General features: G+C 39.9%; 2 protein-coding genes across 6 annotated transcripts; both read left to right on the top strand.

Annotated features, from left to right (window-relative positions):
• The first annotated feature begins 263 nt into the window (after nt 1–263).
• cwc15 (CWC15 spliceosome associated protein homolog) lies at nt 264–2,512 on the top strand. Of its 2 annotated transcripts, none has more exons than XM_047606995.1 (7): nt 264–416; nt 990–1,135; nt 1,269–1,381; nt 1,487–1,590; nt 1,678–1,788; nt 1,907–2,037; nt 2,142–2,512. In XM_047606995.1, the coding sequence occupies exons 2-7, from the start codon at nt 1,005–1,007 to the stop codon at nt 2,269–2,271; spliced, it is 720 nt and encodes a 239-aa protein (XP_047462951.1). In that variant the 5' UTR covers nt 264–416; nt 990–1,004; the 3' UTR covers nt 2,272–2,512. The 2 variants fall into 2 exon arrangements, with proteins under 2 accessions (XP_047462951.1, XP_047462952.1); XM_047606996.1 differs by having other exon boundaries at nt 386–454.
• Nucleotides 2,513–3,437: 925 nt separating this feature from the next.
• On the top strand, nt 3,438–10,866 carry mtmr2 (myotubularin related protein 2). 4 transcript variants are annotated; one of them, XM_047607792.1, is made up of 16 exons: nt 3,438–3,667; nt 4,367–4,469; nt 4,570–4,593; nt 5,681–5,744; nt 5,833–5,927; nt 6,009–6,113; nt 6,344–6,448; nt 6,533–6,616; nt 6,695–6,844; nt 6,949–7,137; nt 7,922–8,107; nt 8,202–8,408; nt 8,494–8,586; nt 8,654–8,767; nt 8,961–9,137; nt 9,217–10,866. In XM_047607792.1, the coding sequence occupies exons 1-16, from the start codon at nt 3,588–3,590 to the stop codon at nt 9,379–9,381; spliced, it is 1,941 nt and encodes a 646-aa protein (XP_047463748.1). In that variant the 5' UTR covers nt 3,438–3,587; the 3' UTR covers nt 9,382–10,866. The 4 variants fall into 4 exon arrangements, with proteins under 4 accessions (XP_047463748.1, XP_047463747.1, XP_047463750.1 ...); XM_047607791.1 differs by having other exon boundaries at nt 5,678–5,744; XM_047607794.1 differs by lacking the exon at nt 4,570–4,593.
• The last annotated feature ends 1,115 nt before the right edge of the window (nt 10,867–11,981 follow it).

Below are 11,981 nucleotides of genomic sequence, written 5' to 3'. Positions count from 1 at the left end.
AACATCCAAACATGCAGAAACTGAAAATAGTCTTGAAAAGTAACTAGGGACAAACACTTCAGACATGCTGAGCTTTGGTGCATCATCTAACACTATCTGCCCCCTATGTTCCTCACTGCGACACTGCACATCATTGTGAAGACACCTCACATGGTCTCCTCTTCTGTAGTCTTTTACCGTAGTTTTAGACTTTTAGTTTCCACGCAACACTGGGGAGACGGTGAAATGTTTGTTTCGTGAAACTTGATATGCTTTGACCGTGTATCACCCAAATAATGAAATAACCCATGTCTGCCAGTTCAGTTTTTCAATTTTCTTCGAGTGTTAGTGAATACATCTTAACACGACCAGCTTTCCTCCGGAAGTGACGTTACCTGTTGTACTGGGGCTTCCGTTGGTCGTGTGGTACCAGCTTCGTAAGTGTTGTACTTTCAAAACGGATTTATAAGCCGCGGTTAGTAAGAATTATAGTCCATCCTCAATAGTATAACTATTAGGACGATTTCTATTGAACGTTGGCAGAAAATGAATGACCAGAAACGTTAAATACGCTTGTTTTCTATGTCAACGACGTTGTTAGCCTGCTAGCATTTTGTTAGCTCTAGTGGCTAGCTGGTGTTTTGCGTTGAATCTGTAACTAGCAGTTTAAAAACATACTACAAAAGCAGATATGTCTCATTGGAGTATACATCATCATTCAACGCATTAAAACTTGTGAAGTCATCAACAGCTGTTTGACAGTTTAAATATTCAGCTTAGCTAATTAGTGTTACAGTAGCATGCGTACTTACTAACTAAAATATAGTAAATATACCTCAAGTGTTATTTTTGAATACTACCCTACATTATATAAGAGTAGTTTAAAACATGCTGATAAGTAAAGAGGGCACTTTTATAATATCTACCTATGTATCCATGTCAGGAGCTGCCTATTTGTAGCTGGACTGGATCGCTTTAACTAATGCTTTTTTTCTCTTTTATGTTGCCAGAGCAAGCCATCAAAGATGACTACAGCTGCAAGGCCGACATTTGAACCGGCCAGAGGAGGGAGGGGTAAAGGAGAAGGGGATTTGAGTGCCTTGTCCAAACAGTACTCCAGCCGGGATCTTCCAGGACACACAAAGATCAAATACAGGTTAGCATGTCTAACATGAATGGAGTTTAGGTTTGGATTGTAGTCAAGTGTTTCCACAAAGAATTATTCCTACTGCATCTTCCATCGAATTACTCTGAAGTTGGATATAAGTTTTAAACAAAGCTGTCTTCAGGCAACCTACCCAGGATGCCCCCGAGGAGGTGCGCGCCCGTGACTTCCGCAGGGAGCTCGAGGAGAGGGAGCGAGTAGCTGCTCGTGAGAAGACGAGAGAGAGGGGACCAAGAGGTTGGTCTTTCTCTAGAGTATATTTATCTTTTAGTTTTTCTGACCATTGTTTAATTTCTCTATAAAGTTTGCACCCATTAATTGAAGTGACTCTTAATTTTCCAGAGCACACCACATCCTCATCCTCATCTTCGTCATCATCTTCAAAGAGGCCCAGACTCGATCAGATTCCAGCAGCCAACCTTGATGCTGATGACCCTCTCACTGATGCAAGTGCTTTCAGTGCAGGATTTAGTGATGATTACTACTCATTAAGCTGCTTTATCAATGGTTTATGTTTTTGTTTGTGTATATAGGATGACGAGGATGAAGACTCTGAGGAAGACAGTGATGATGACGACACTGCAGCTCTTCTGGCAGAACTGGAGAAAATCAAGAAAGAGCGAGCTGAGGAGCAAGAACGCAAAGTAAAAATTTCAGACTTATGGTTTTGCACTTGCAAGAATGGCCAGCGCATAGGTCACTTTGAGAGAAAGAAAATGTTCTGTTATGTGTTTATTAAATGTATGTCTTTACCCTTCTCAGGAGCGAGAGCAAAAGGCAGAGGAGGAGAGAATTCGAATGGAAAATATCTTGAGTGGCAATCCATTAATTAATTTGGCAGGACAGCAGCAACAGATAAGCCCAGCGCCGACTGCATTCAGGGTCAAGAGAAGGTATCGCAAAAACACACACACACAGTATGAGCTTTGAATGTGAGGAAAATGCGTTCTTTATTTACTATTAATTATCCCTAATTAATTTCTAATTATCCTTCAAGGTGGGATGATGACGTTGTCTTCAAGAACTGCGCCAAAGGAGTGGACGAGGCACGGAAGGAGAAACGTTTTGTCAATGACACGCTGCGCTCAGAGTTCCACAAAAAGTTTATGGAGAAATATGTAAAGTAAAGGACTTGTGTTTTCATTTGATTATTTGTCTTTTTTTGTTTTTTTTTGTATCTGATCTCTCTGGTCCACTTTGCCAAGAATGGTAGTTGGCATTCAAATACACCCTATATTCAACTTCTGTAGTGTCTGTACAGTCAACAGGGAAAATGCTGTATATAAATGAGTTGATGAGTAACCACTTTTGAGTAAAGCTTGTTTTGTTGTTTTTAAATTCAATAAACATTCATTTGGCTCACATGAATTAATTTCTCTGAAAGTGTATGTCAGTCCAGGCTTCTGAAATCTTAAAAATGTGTAACAGAATATTAATCGTAAAACTTAATTCATGCTGCTGCAATTGCTTTCATACATTTCTGTTTTAATAAATATATTAATTGCCATCAAATTTAACATATTCTCAATGTCACCTGGGGTTATATTTCAATTTCAGATAGTTGAGCTTTGAAGAAGATTTTATTGAGAAAGTTGAGAGTTAGCTAAAGGATAATGTTCATACAGATTCATAAAATTTATTTGCTTAAATTACTAATTGAATCAGTGAATGAATGTAATTTTTTTAAGTGCCACTGTCCTAGGGAGCAAAGTGAATTTCCCCATGGACAAATTATTTTTTCTTACTCCACCTACACACATTTAATATGGTCCTGTTGTCTTAAATTCATTTTACATATGTGATCAGGTTTATCTTATTCAATAAAATACTACTAGTGGTTAAAAGTACTTTTAACATGATGATTTGTAAAGAATTTGAAGCACATTTTTTGTTTTAAAAATATGAGGATTGATGTTAAACTATAAAAAGTCATACTGAAATCCATAAATACGGCCTTTTGTATATCAACATAAGGATAAATAAATGTTCAGTAATGTAATTAAGTCGATATTTACAATTAGAATTAGAAAACCTTTATTTGTCTCACAATGGGGACATTTCCTTCTGGTTACTTGGTACCATAATAATTTCTTGAGAAAACGTGTGTGACGGAATCACTGCATACCAATGTATATACATGTTTAAATGGGTGTATCTTTATCATGACCATTGCTCAATATATCGATATTGATTATCCATGGAAGAATGAAGAGAAGCTATGAAAGCAGCATTCCAACAGTCAACGTCCAGCAGAGGGCGCCTTCTCCAACACTCGCCTCCCCTGTGACGGGGATTGGGAGGAACTGGGAAAAGATGGCAGCTTCCTTTTGTTTGTGGGGATTTGCTGTGCTCCGAGGAACGATTTAAGGACATTTTTCAGCAGATTCTTGGCATTCTCGAGGCTCCTTAGTGCCTGATACCTAAACCCTTGAACCAGGAGAACATGGAGAAGAGCGGGAGTATCGACAGTTTGGGCTCGAAGCGCTTCTCTTCCCGACAGCCAAGTGTTGATTCATTGTCCAGGTAGATACACCACAACACAGAGCTCTTTGAGCTAGCTAAAAGTTTTCAGGCTATTAGGGGGTTATTTATTTACGTTTAATAGCCTATACCAAATTTGTTTTAACCGCAGTGCACTTCACGTAATATTTCAGAAACGACTGCCTTACCACCAATAACGTAACCGGGTTAATAAACAGTGAATTAGGGAACCGCTGTTGTTGTCTTAATCGATCATCATTTATATTTATTCAGTTAACCAACAATCCTTTGAGCCTCGGGTGATCCCATCTTAATCGATTGCCATTCATATTTATTCAATTATTCAACAATCCTTTGAGCTCCGGGTGATCCCATTTAAATATACACCATAGCTCGACTTATTGATTATGATTTTATTGCAATGTTTGGAGCAGCTATCAGTTCATAGGTTCAGGTCGATACTTTATTGATCCCAGTTACATTTTGAGTTTGAATTGTATCCAAAATATTGCAATTTTTAAAAGTCTGAAAACAGGAAACCCATTTGAGGCGCTGGGCTTTTTATATTATTTATAAATGACAAACAGTTATTGATCACCGCAGTGATAATTGTCAGTTTAGGAGGTGCTTGTTTGTGGCAACATCATTACAGCTTTCCCTGTCTGATAAACAGTTAACATCCCTAAATTTAGAAAAATTTGCTGTAACTGAACTGTCAAATGGTCTCTCTTTTGGCTCCAGCACTTCCACCTCTCGGTCTGACCGGTCGGCCCAGGCCAAACCTCCGTCCACCATGTCCTCTGACTCGGTGTCAACGTCTGCAGAGCTTTCTCCGGAGCTCAGGGTTTGTAGCCTGCATGTACCTCACTGCTGTTCTGCTTCCCCATTGAAATAACTCATTAGAATAACTGAAGCATGGCCTTCCTCTTTTCTGCATCCCTCAGGTTAAGCCCAAAACCCCTGCCAAGGTATGCCATTTTTAATCGGTTCACTCATGGCCATCATGGGCAGTGGCGAGCAGAAGTTTGGGCTCCCTTATGTAAAGAATCCTGAATTGCTTAGCGAGTAAAAGATGATCTCATTTTCAAAAGATGCATGTTTGAAGGTGACACTGTAATATTTTAAGAATATTTCTCCATCTTTTGCAGTTGTAAAATAACAAAAAAGTACTCGAGACTAAAGTTTGAGTCCTCTGCATGGACGGTACTTATTAACACTGGAAAATGATTTTAGTAGCCACTCAAAGTCTTTCAGTCGTTTCTGGGTGTATTCTTCATTCATCTATTCTTTCTCACAAATAGCTTCTAGCTCTGTGAGATTCTCTGCTCTTTTAAAGGTCCATCCACAGAGTTTCAAGGGGCTGCAAGGGCCTATTGCAAAACTACTACTGACTACTTAATGCAGTCCATTGTTGGTTTGACGTGTTTAGTGTCATTGTTCTGTTGTAGAAGCCATTTCTTTTCAGCTTTAGTTATTTATTTATTTATTTATTTTTTAACAATGTCTCATTGTCTTACAGACTTTATTGGTCTGTGGATTGATCCAACACAGTGTTGGAGACAGTGTTATTTTCCTTAAATTACCCACAGGATTTTTTCAAACATAACAAATTTCTAAAATGCCTACGGTGTGTTTAGAGACCTTCTGAAAATGTTCGTGATTGCAGACTTCAGCTGGACCTTCACTGCTTGTGTTAACTCTGCAAATGAGAAAATTGCCCATGGCTGCAGACAATGACTATTAACAAGCCATAGCCATCAAAAGCTAATTAAGGTCTGACTCACTAGTAAAAGTAATCTGAGAGCCCAAACTCTTTCACCAAGCTTCCTTCCGATTTCCTCCTTAATATTGTGCAAAACACAAATAATACATTCACCTTGCTCAAAAAGTTGCATATTTAACTTCATGCTTTTTGGAGATCAGTTCATTTTCTACTCACCTAACGCAAATGTTATCCAGAGGTGTCCAAACTTTTGCATCCCACTTCATGTTTGAATAACTCATCAAAGGAGTTCTCTGATTTCAAGTATACATGTTATCTAATGTTTCCAGCAGGTTCTTAGAGATTCAGACAAAGAAGAACTACAGTTACTTCCAAACGAAATCATTCAAGACACTGGTAAGTTTTCTCTTTCCTGCCACCACAACTCTCTGTCAACTCAACTGTTATATTTTTTGTTAATGAATTTTCCTGTTTCATCCTGAAGCCCAAGATATTACCTACTTCTGCCCTTTTACTGGAGCCCTGAGGGGAACGGTGACGGTTACCAACTACAGGCTTTTCTTTAAATGCATGGACAGGGTATGTTCGATGAATATTTAAAAAGCGCTGGAACTAGTTTGAGCTGTTGTTTGTGTTCGTTAACTTGTAGTTGGTTCCTAGGAACCGGCGTTTGTTCTGGACTTGCCTCTCGGGGTGGTGAGTCGCGTGGAAAAGATCGGAGGCGCTTCAAGCCGTGGTGATTTGTCCTATGGGCTAGTGTGCAAGGTGAGTAAAGCTTAGTTTATACTCCTGCTACTGGTCTACACTGAGTTTACGCTCTAGGGGTTACACCGTTGGAAAAGGTGGTGTGTCTGTATTTTTCTGTAATAATAGTAATAATAAATTTCTGTAATATAGTATTGTTTAATGTACAGCAAACATTTCACTGCTACAAAAGTATCCTGATTCCTGACCATGGCTGTCTGACCATGACCTATCACTCTGCCTTTCTACAGGATATGCGTAATCTTCGATTTGCACACAAACAGATGGAGGACACTCTCAGGAAGTCGATTTTCGAAGTGCTGACCAAATTTGCATTTCCTGTTTCCAATGGTTTGGTGAGTGATCTTCTGCCCTACTGTTACTGACTACGTATCCCTGTAAAGACTTCCAACTCATTCATTTTCTCCATCTGTCCATAGCAAATCTTTGCATTTGAATATGGGCAAGTGTTTCCTGAAAACGGATGGAAGGTGTATGATGCGGTCTCAGAATATAAACGACAGGTATTTCCAGTTGACCCGCTGAATTCTTTGCTAGATGGCAAAGAGAGTGTATCATAATGGTGACTGTATTTTGTCAAGGGTATACCCAATGAAAGCTGGAGGATAACAAAAGTAAACGATCACTACGAGCTTTGTGACACCTACCCATCAACTCTGGCCGTGCCTGTCAATATACCAGACGAAGAGCTGAAGAGAGTAGCCACATTCCGAGCGAAGGGAAGGATACCGGTGAGTGACCACTCTTTAGCATTAATCGAATTATCCTCGAATTATCGTGTGCAACTGGCATGTTGGACGATCACGGCTGATAGCCTGATACCCTCTGTGCCTAGGTGTTGTCGTGGATCCATCCAGAGAGCCAGGCCACGGTGACACGCTGCAGTCAGCCAATGGTTGGGGTGAACGGGAAGCGCAGCAAAGAGGATGAGAAATACCTCCAGGCGATCATGGACGCCAACGCTCAGTCCCATAAACTCTTCATTTTCGATGCCAGGCCCAGTGTCAACGCTGCTGCCAACAAGGTCTGTTTTCTGATCTGGAATCACTTTAATGTGTGATTTATCTTTAATATGTATAAGCTGGAAAAACTTAGGAATTTGAACACAAGAAAGTACATAGTTTGGAATGTTGCGGTAGAAGAGCTGATGCTGTCAAGTCAATATCTGGGCTGCAGAAGCATTTCTTCACATTAACAACGAAACGCTGACCAGGATGACACCATTACCTGTAATAAAAGTAGCATAAATCTGCCTCATTTCTCACCACTCTCACATTCATTCCTTTCTGAACTGAACTGGCAGTGGTAGTGCTTTAATCTGGAGTTATTTCTGTTGCTGTGCCTCTTTGAAACACATAACACTATTTTAATGGAAGCCCCCTCAGTTCCTCAGCGAAGCCATTAGCTCATCCGTCTTATTGTTAGGTAATTGCACATTGCCTGTGCTGATGGAAAGGAAATCTGGTATCCATCTATCTCTGTGGTGTGGACAGCTCTTTTTCATGATCGTTGCATCCTCCCCTGGTCCACATGGTTTCAGTATGAGCAGCTTTTCTCTGGTGTAAATAATGTGAGTTTCAAATGGTCTGTTGAAAGACGATGGTAAAAACATGGACAACAAAGACGGCTTACAGGAATTAAGAAAGCTTTAAGATTTGTCAATAGGAACATTAATGTTTAAATGTTATTGTTATATCATTGCTGCTTGTACACATGTTTCAGAAGTAATGTCAGTTGAAGTACAACACGCTGGAGCTTTTTGTTGACTTGTGTCCAATGGATCTTCTTAAACACCCTGCTCTCTGCAGATGAAAGGTGGCGGATATGAAAGTGAGGATGCATATCAAAACGCTGAGCTGGTGTTTCTGGATATTCACAATATCCACGTGATGAGAGAGTCACTCCGCAAGCTGAAGGAGGTGGTCTACCCCAATATTGAAGATTCCCACTGGCTCTCCAATCTGGAGTCCACTCATTGGCTCGAGCACATCAAGGTGAGCACTGGATGGTTCAGATGAGAGGGAAATGACGTGAAATCAGTTAGCCAGTACCCCTCATCACTTTGTAACTGTGGCCGTGTGTTTGAAGTTGATCATGGCAGGAGCACTGAGGATTGCCGACAAAGTGGAGTCCGGGAAAACGTCGGTGGTGGTGCACTGCAGCGACGGCTGGGACCGCACAGCTCAGCTCACCTCCTTGGCAATGCTCATGCTGGACGGATACTACCGCACCATTCGCGGATTCGAGGTGCTGCTCGAGAAAGAGTGGCTGAGTTTCGGCCACCGCTTCCAACTGGTAAATGGAGTGACTTGCGTGCCCGTCATTTTGGAAAGGTGGCATTTATTGTTCCAGCTGCATTACTGATTCTCCTTTCTCTCAGCGTATCGGTCATGGCGATAAAAACCACACGGATGCAGATCGTTCGCCTGTTTTCATTCAGTTCGTTGACTGTGTCTGGCAGTTGACTCGTCAGGTATGTTTATACCTATAATATAGAAACATATATTTCAAGGAAAATAATGAAGTTGTTTTTATTTAAGTTTCCTGCGGCCTTTGAGTTTAACGAGAACTTCCTGGTAACCATCCTGGACCACCTGTACAGCTGCCTGTTTGGGACGTTCTTGTGTAACAGCGAACAGCAGAGGCTGAAGGAAGTAAGGGCTTTTTGACTCCCTCTGCATATGGTTTTGTGAAACTTATTAAGCTTTTGCTTAGTATGACAAATTGAATGGCATACTGTGCCTGAAATATAAACCACATCCACTAGACTAGACCAGAGGTACATTATGACATGAAGGTTTGTTGGATCATTTAATGGAACAACATCTGGTATTTCTTTGTTTACAGGAGATTCCCAAAAGGTCAGTCTCCCTGTGGTCCTATATCAACAGCCAGCTGGAGGAGTTTACCAATCCTTTGTATGTCAACTACTCCAACCACGTGCTGTTCCCTGTAGTCAGCTTGCGCCACCTGGAGCTTTGGGTTGGCTACTACATCCGATGGAACCCTCGCATGAGACCTCAGGTATGTCTCAAAGCCAGTCTCCTGTTTACACAAGTGTTTTCAAAGCAAACAATTAAGCCTTTTTCCCATCTTTTCTTAGGAACCCGTCCATCAGCGCCACAAGGAGCTGCTAGCAAAGCGCGCTGAGCTGCAGAAAAGAGTGGATGAGTTACAGCGAGAGGTGACCAACCGCTCGGCCTCCTCTTCATCTGAGCTGCCGGGCTCCCCCACACGCTCCATCACCCCAGTGCAGACTTTTGTTTGACGCAACGTGAGCCTCATGGCTGTCCCAAGAAGCTAAGTCCTTCCTGTGAGAATGTGCCATGCAATAGGAATAAGTCGGCCAGTCTTGGATTGGCCTGCGTTATACACTACCACCAAAAGTCTGAAGTAGCAGATGACTGTATCTGCATTGCTCACATTTCATGTAGAGTCTACTTGGAGCAGAAGTGTCTGTCTCAGACGGCTTTACTACAGCCATATTGTTCTCTTCTTCCAGGGCTGAGAGGACGTGCAACCACAACAGTGACTGTTTAGAAAATCCGCCTATACACAATCAGTGTTTTTATAAAGTACACTAAATATTACTCGGGTTAAATGTTTATGCCTTATGCACGTCATAGACACTCATTCCTTGATATTCATTTGAAAACACTACAGCTGAAGCAATTGTGTAGATGTGCAGTGTCACAAGAAACTAGCACTAACACTAACTGTCTTGGGAGCTGTTAAATATTCATTTAAAATGTAGCTAAAGGGCTGTAACATTCGCTTCTTCTAGTAAGTAGAGTGCATTAAAAGAAAGTTGAAGTTTTCTTCAGAAATTATTCCTATTAGATTGTTGTGACCAAATAAGTTTTTTTTTTATGTGTATGTATGATATTCCTTTCACTGAGGGGATTTAAGTTTTATAAGTTTCATTTTTCTAACTAGTTTCTGACATTATTTATTATACTTTACTTCAGACAAACATTCTCTGACTCAATTAAGAGATGTCTCCATGCAATATTAATAAGCTTCCAAGAATATGCAACAGTTCATTTGTCCCGAAAGTCATTTACTAAGAATATTTATGTGTGAAGATTTCTTGGAGATGGCTTTTAAAACAGATACTCGCTTTAAGGGCAATAGATTGTGTAACACCACTAAATGCTTTGCTTAGTTTTTTAGTTCCATGAATCTGAAGTAATATCTGTGCCTTGTTCTGAATAACAGGGAGGATAAGTAAAGGATAGAGTGAACAGTTTGTAACTGCCCATGTTACAACAGTGTTAGCCTTTCCGCTGCACATGTTAATAAATGGAATAAACGAGCATTATCATGGCATGAACACCACACCTGCCAGTTGATTTCTTGGGTTTAGCTGTTTCAGATTAACTCCATAACCATATCATCAATAATTAGAATCGGGATCTTGTCAGAAAGTCTAAGATATAGAGTGCCTTTTATTACAAATTAGAAAAGATTGAGTTTACAGTGTAACTGTGGGATTGTCCAACGTGACAAGATAGCCCAATATAGCTCATGGCCCAAACGCAATCTGTTTCATTTTATACCGTAGCTTCAAGAAATCATTTACATGTTGTGAGTCATTTTACCCATTACATTTGTTTGTACATTTACATTGACACCAGTCTTGAAAAACTGGAATTCTGAAGTTGAATTTGATGAAAGTGATTTGCTGCCATTGTGCATTCACATGTCAAACTGTGTTAAAATATTTAATAAAATCATATATACTATTGTCAAAGTTCTGGTAACTGTTGGACTAGTTGTGTTATGGAAATGTGCATACACTGTTAACTTCTTGCCTTATTTGTGATCCAGTGCTGGTTGTTGTGTTAATTAACAAGCTGTTGTTTCCAAAGGGGTGGGTCACACGAAGATATTGCAATGGACAGATTCTCATCCACCTTTCAGTTTGGTTACTGTTACACGCTTCCCAGTTCATTAGGTACAGTATTAAAACTAATAGATTCTAATGTAACATTTCTGCTCTAAATCCCCCTTCATGACTGTTCTGTTTATTGTGTTAAGTTCATGTTTAAACCGCTTCAGAAAGGTAGTACTCCAGCCTATGGCCATTTTGGAGGATGTAGCTGAACTGAGTTGAATTAAAAATGTAACTTTGTTTGTGTTATTAAGCCTAGCCCATTGACCAAAATGTGGTTGTCAAAATAATAGCAACATGTGTCGGTACAGCACAATATAATTCAATACTACAAACCACAGCCTCCACAATGAAAATGTAATTGAATAAACAGGTCTCCCAGTTACTTGAAACTAATGATATATACCATAACCTTCATGAAGCTAAGATTTCATTCAGAACTATTGTTAGAATACATTTGTTTTCACTAACGTTCCTAATGAACTGGTAAGTAAGTGTAATTCAAACACCAGTCTACAAGAAGATTGCTTTTCAACATAGAAACGGATAAATGTAAATGTTAATGTTCTCTTGTAAATGTAAGAGAACAACAAGAATAAATAGAAATCATTTAATGAACTACTTCTGTACATGCTGACTAAAACCTGAGACAGCCTTCAGACTTGAAATTCAATCATTTTCAATAAAGCATAGCACTGCAAGTTGCAGATTGGAGGGATCCTGACTGGCCTTTTGGGCAGTGTGGTTCACACATACTACTAACACATAGTTGACTACTACCTACTGCCACCTACTGTATGTCAACAGCAAGGGAGGTCCATCCACAATTCACACCTGTTGAAAATTCGCACAATTCAAAGAACTGGAGAAGATTAATTACACAAAAAATATATACACTCACAGATTGCAATGAATTGCACATGAATGTATTTGCACATAGATATTATATATATAGACCGGCTGGTACATAATTG

The sequence above is a fragment of the Mugil cephalus genome, chromosome 15, assembly GCF_022458985.1.
Source record: "Mugil cephalus isolate CIBA_MC_2020 chromosome 15, CIBA_Mcephalus_1.1, whole genome shotgun sequence".
In the NCBI taxonomy this organism is placed as follows: domain Eukaryota; kingdom Metazoa; phylum Chordata; class Actinopteri; order Mugiliformes; family Mugilidae; genus Mugil; species Mugil cephalus.
This window is presented reverse-complemented; position numbering and strand designations above follow the sequence as displayed.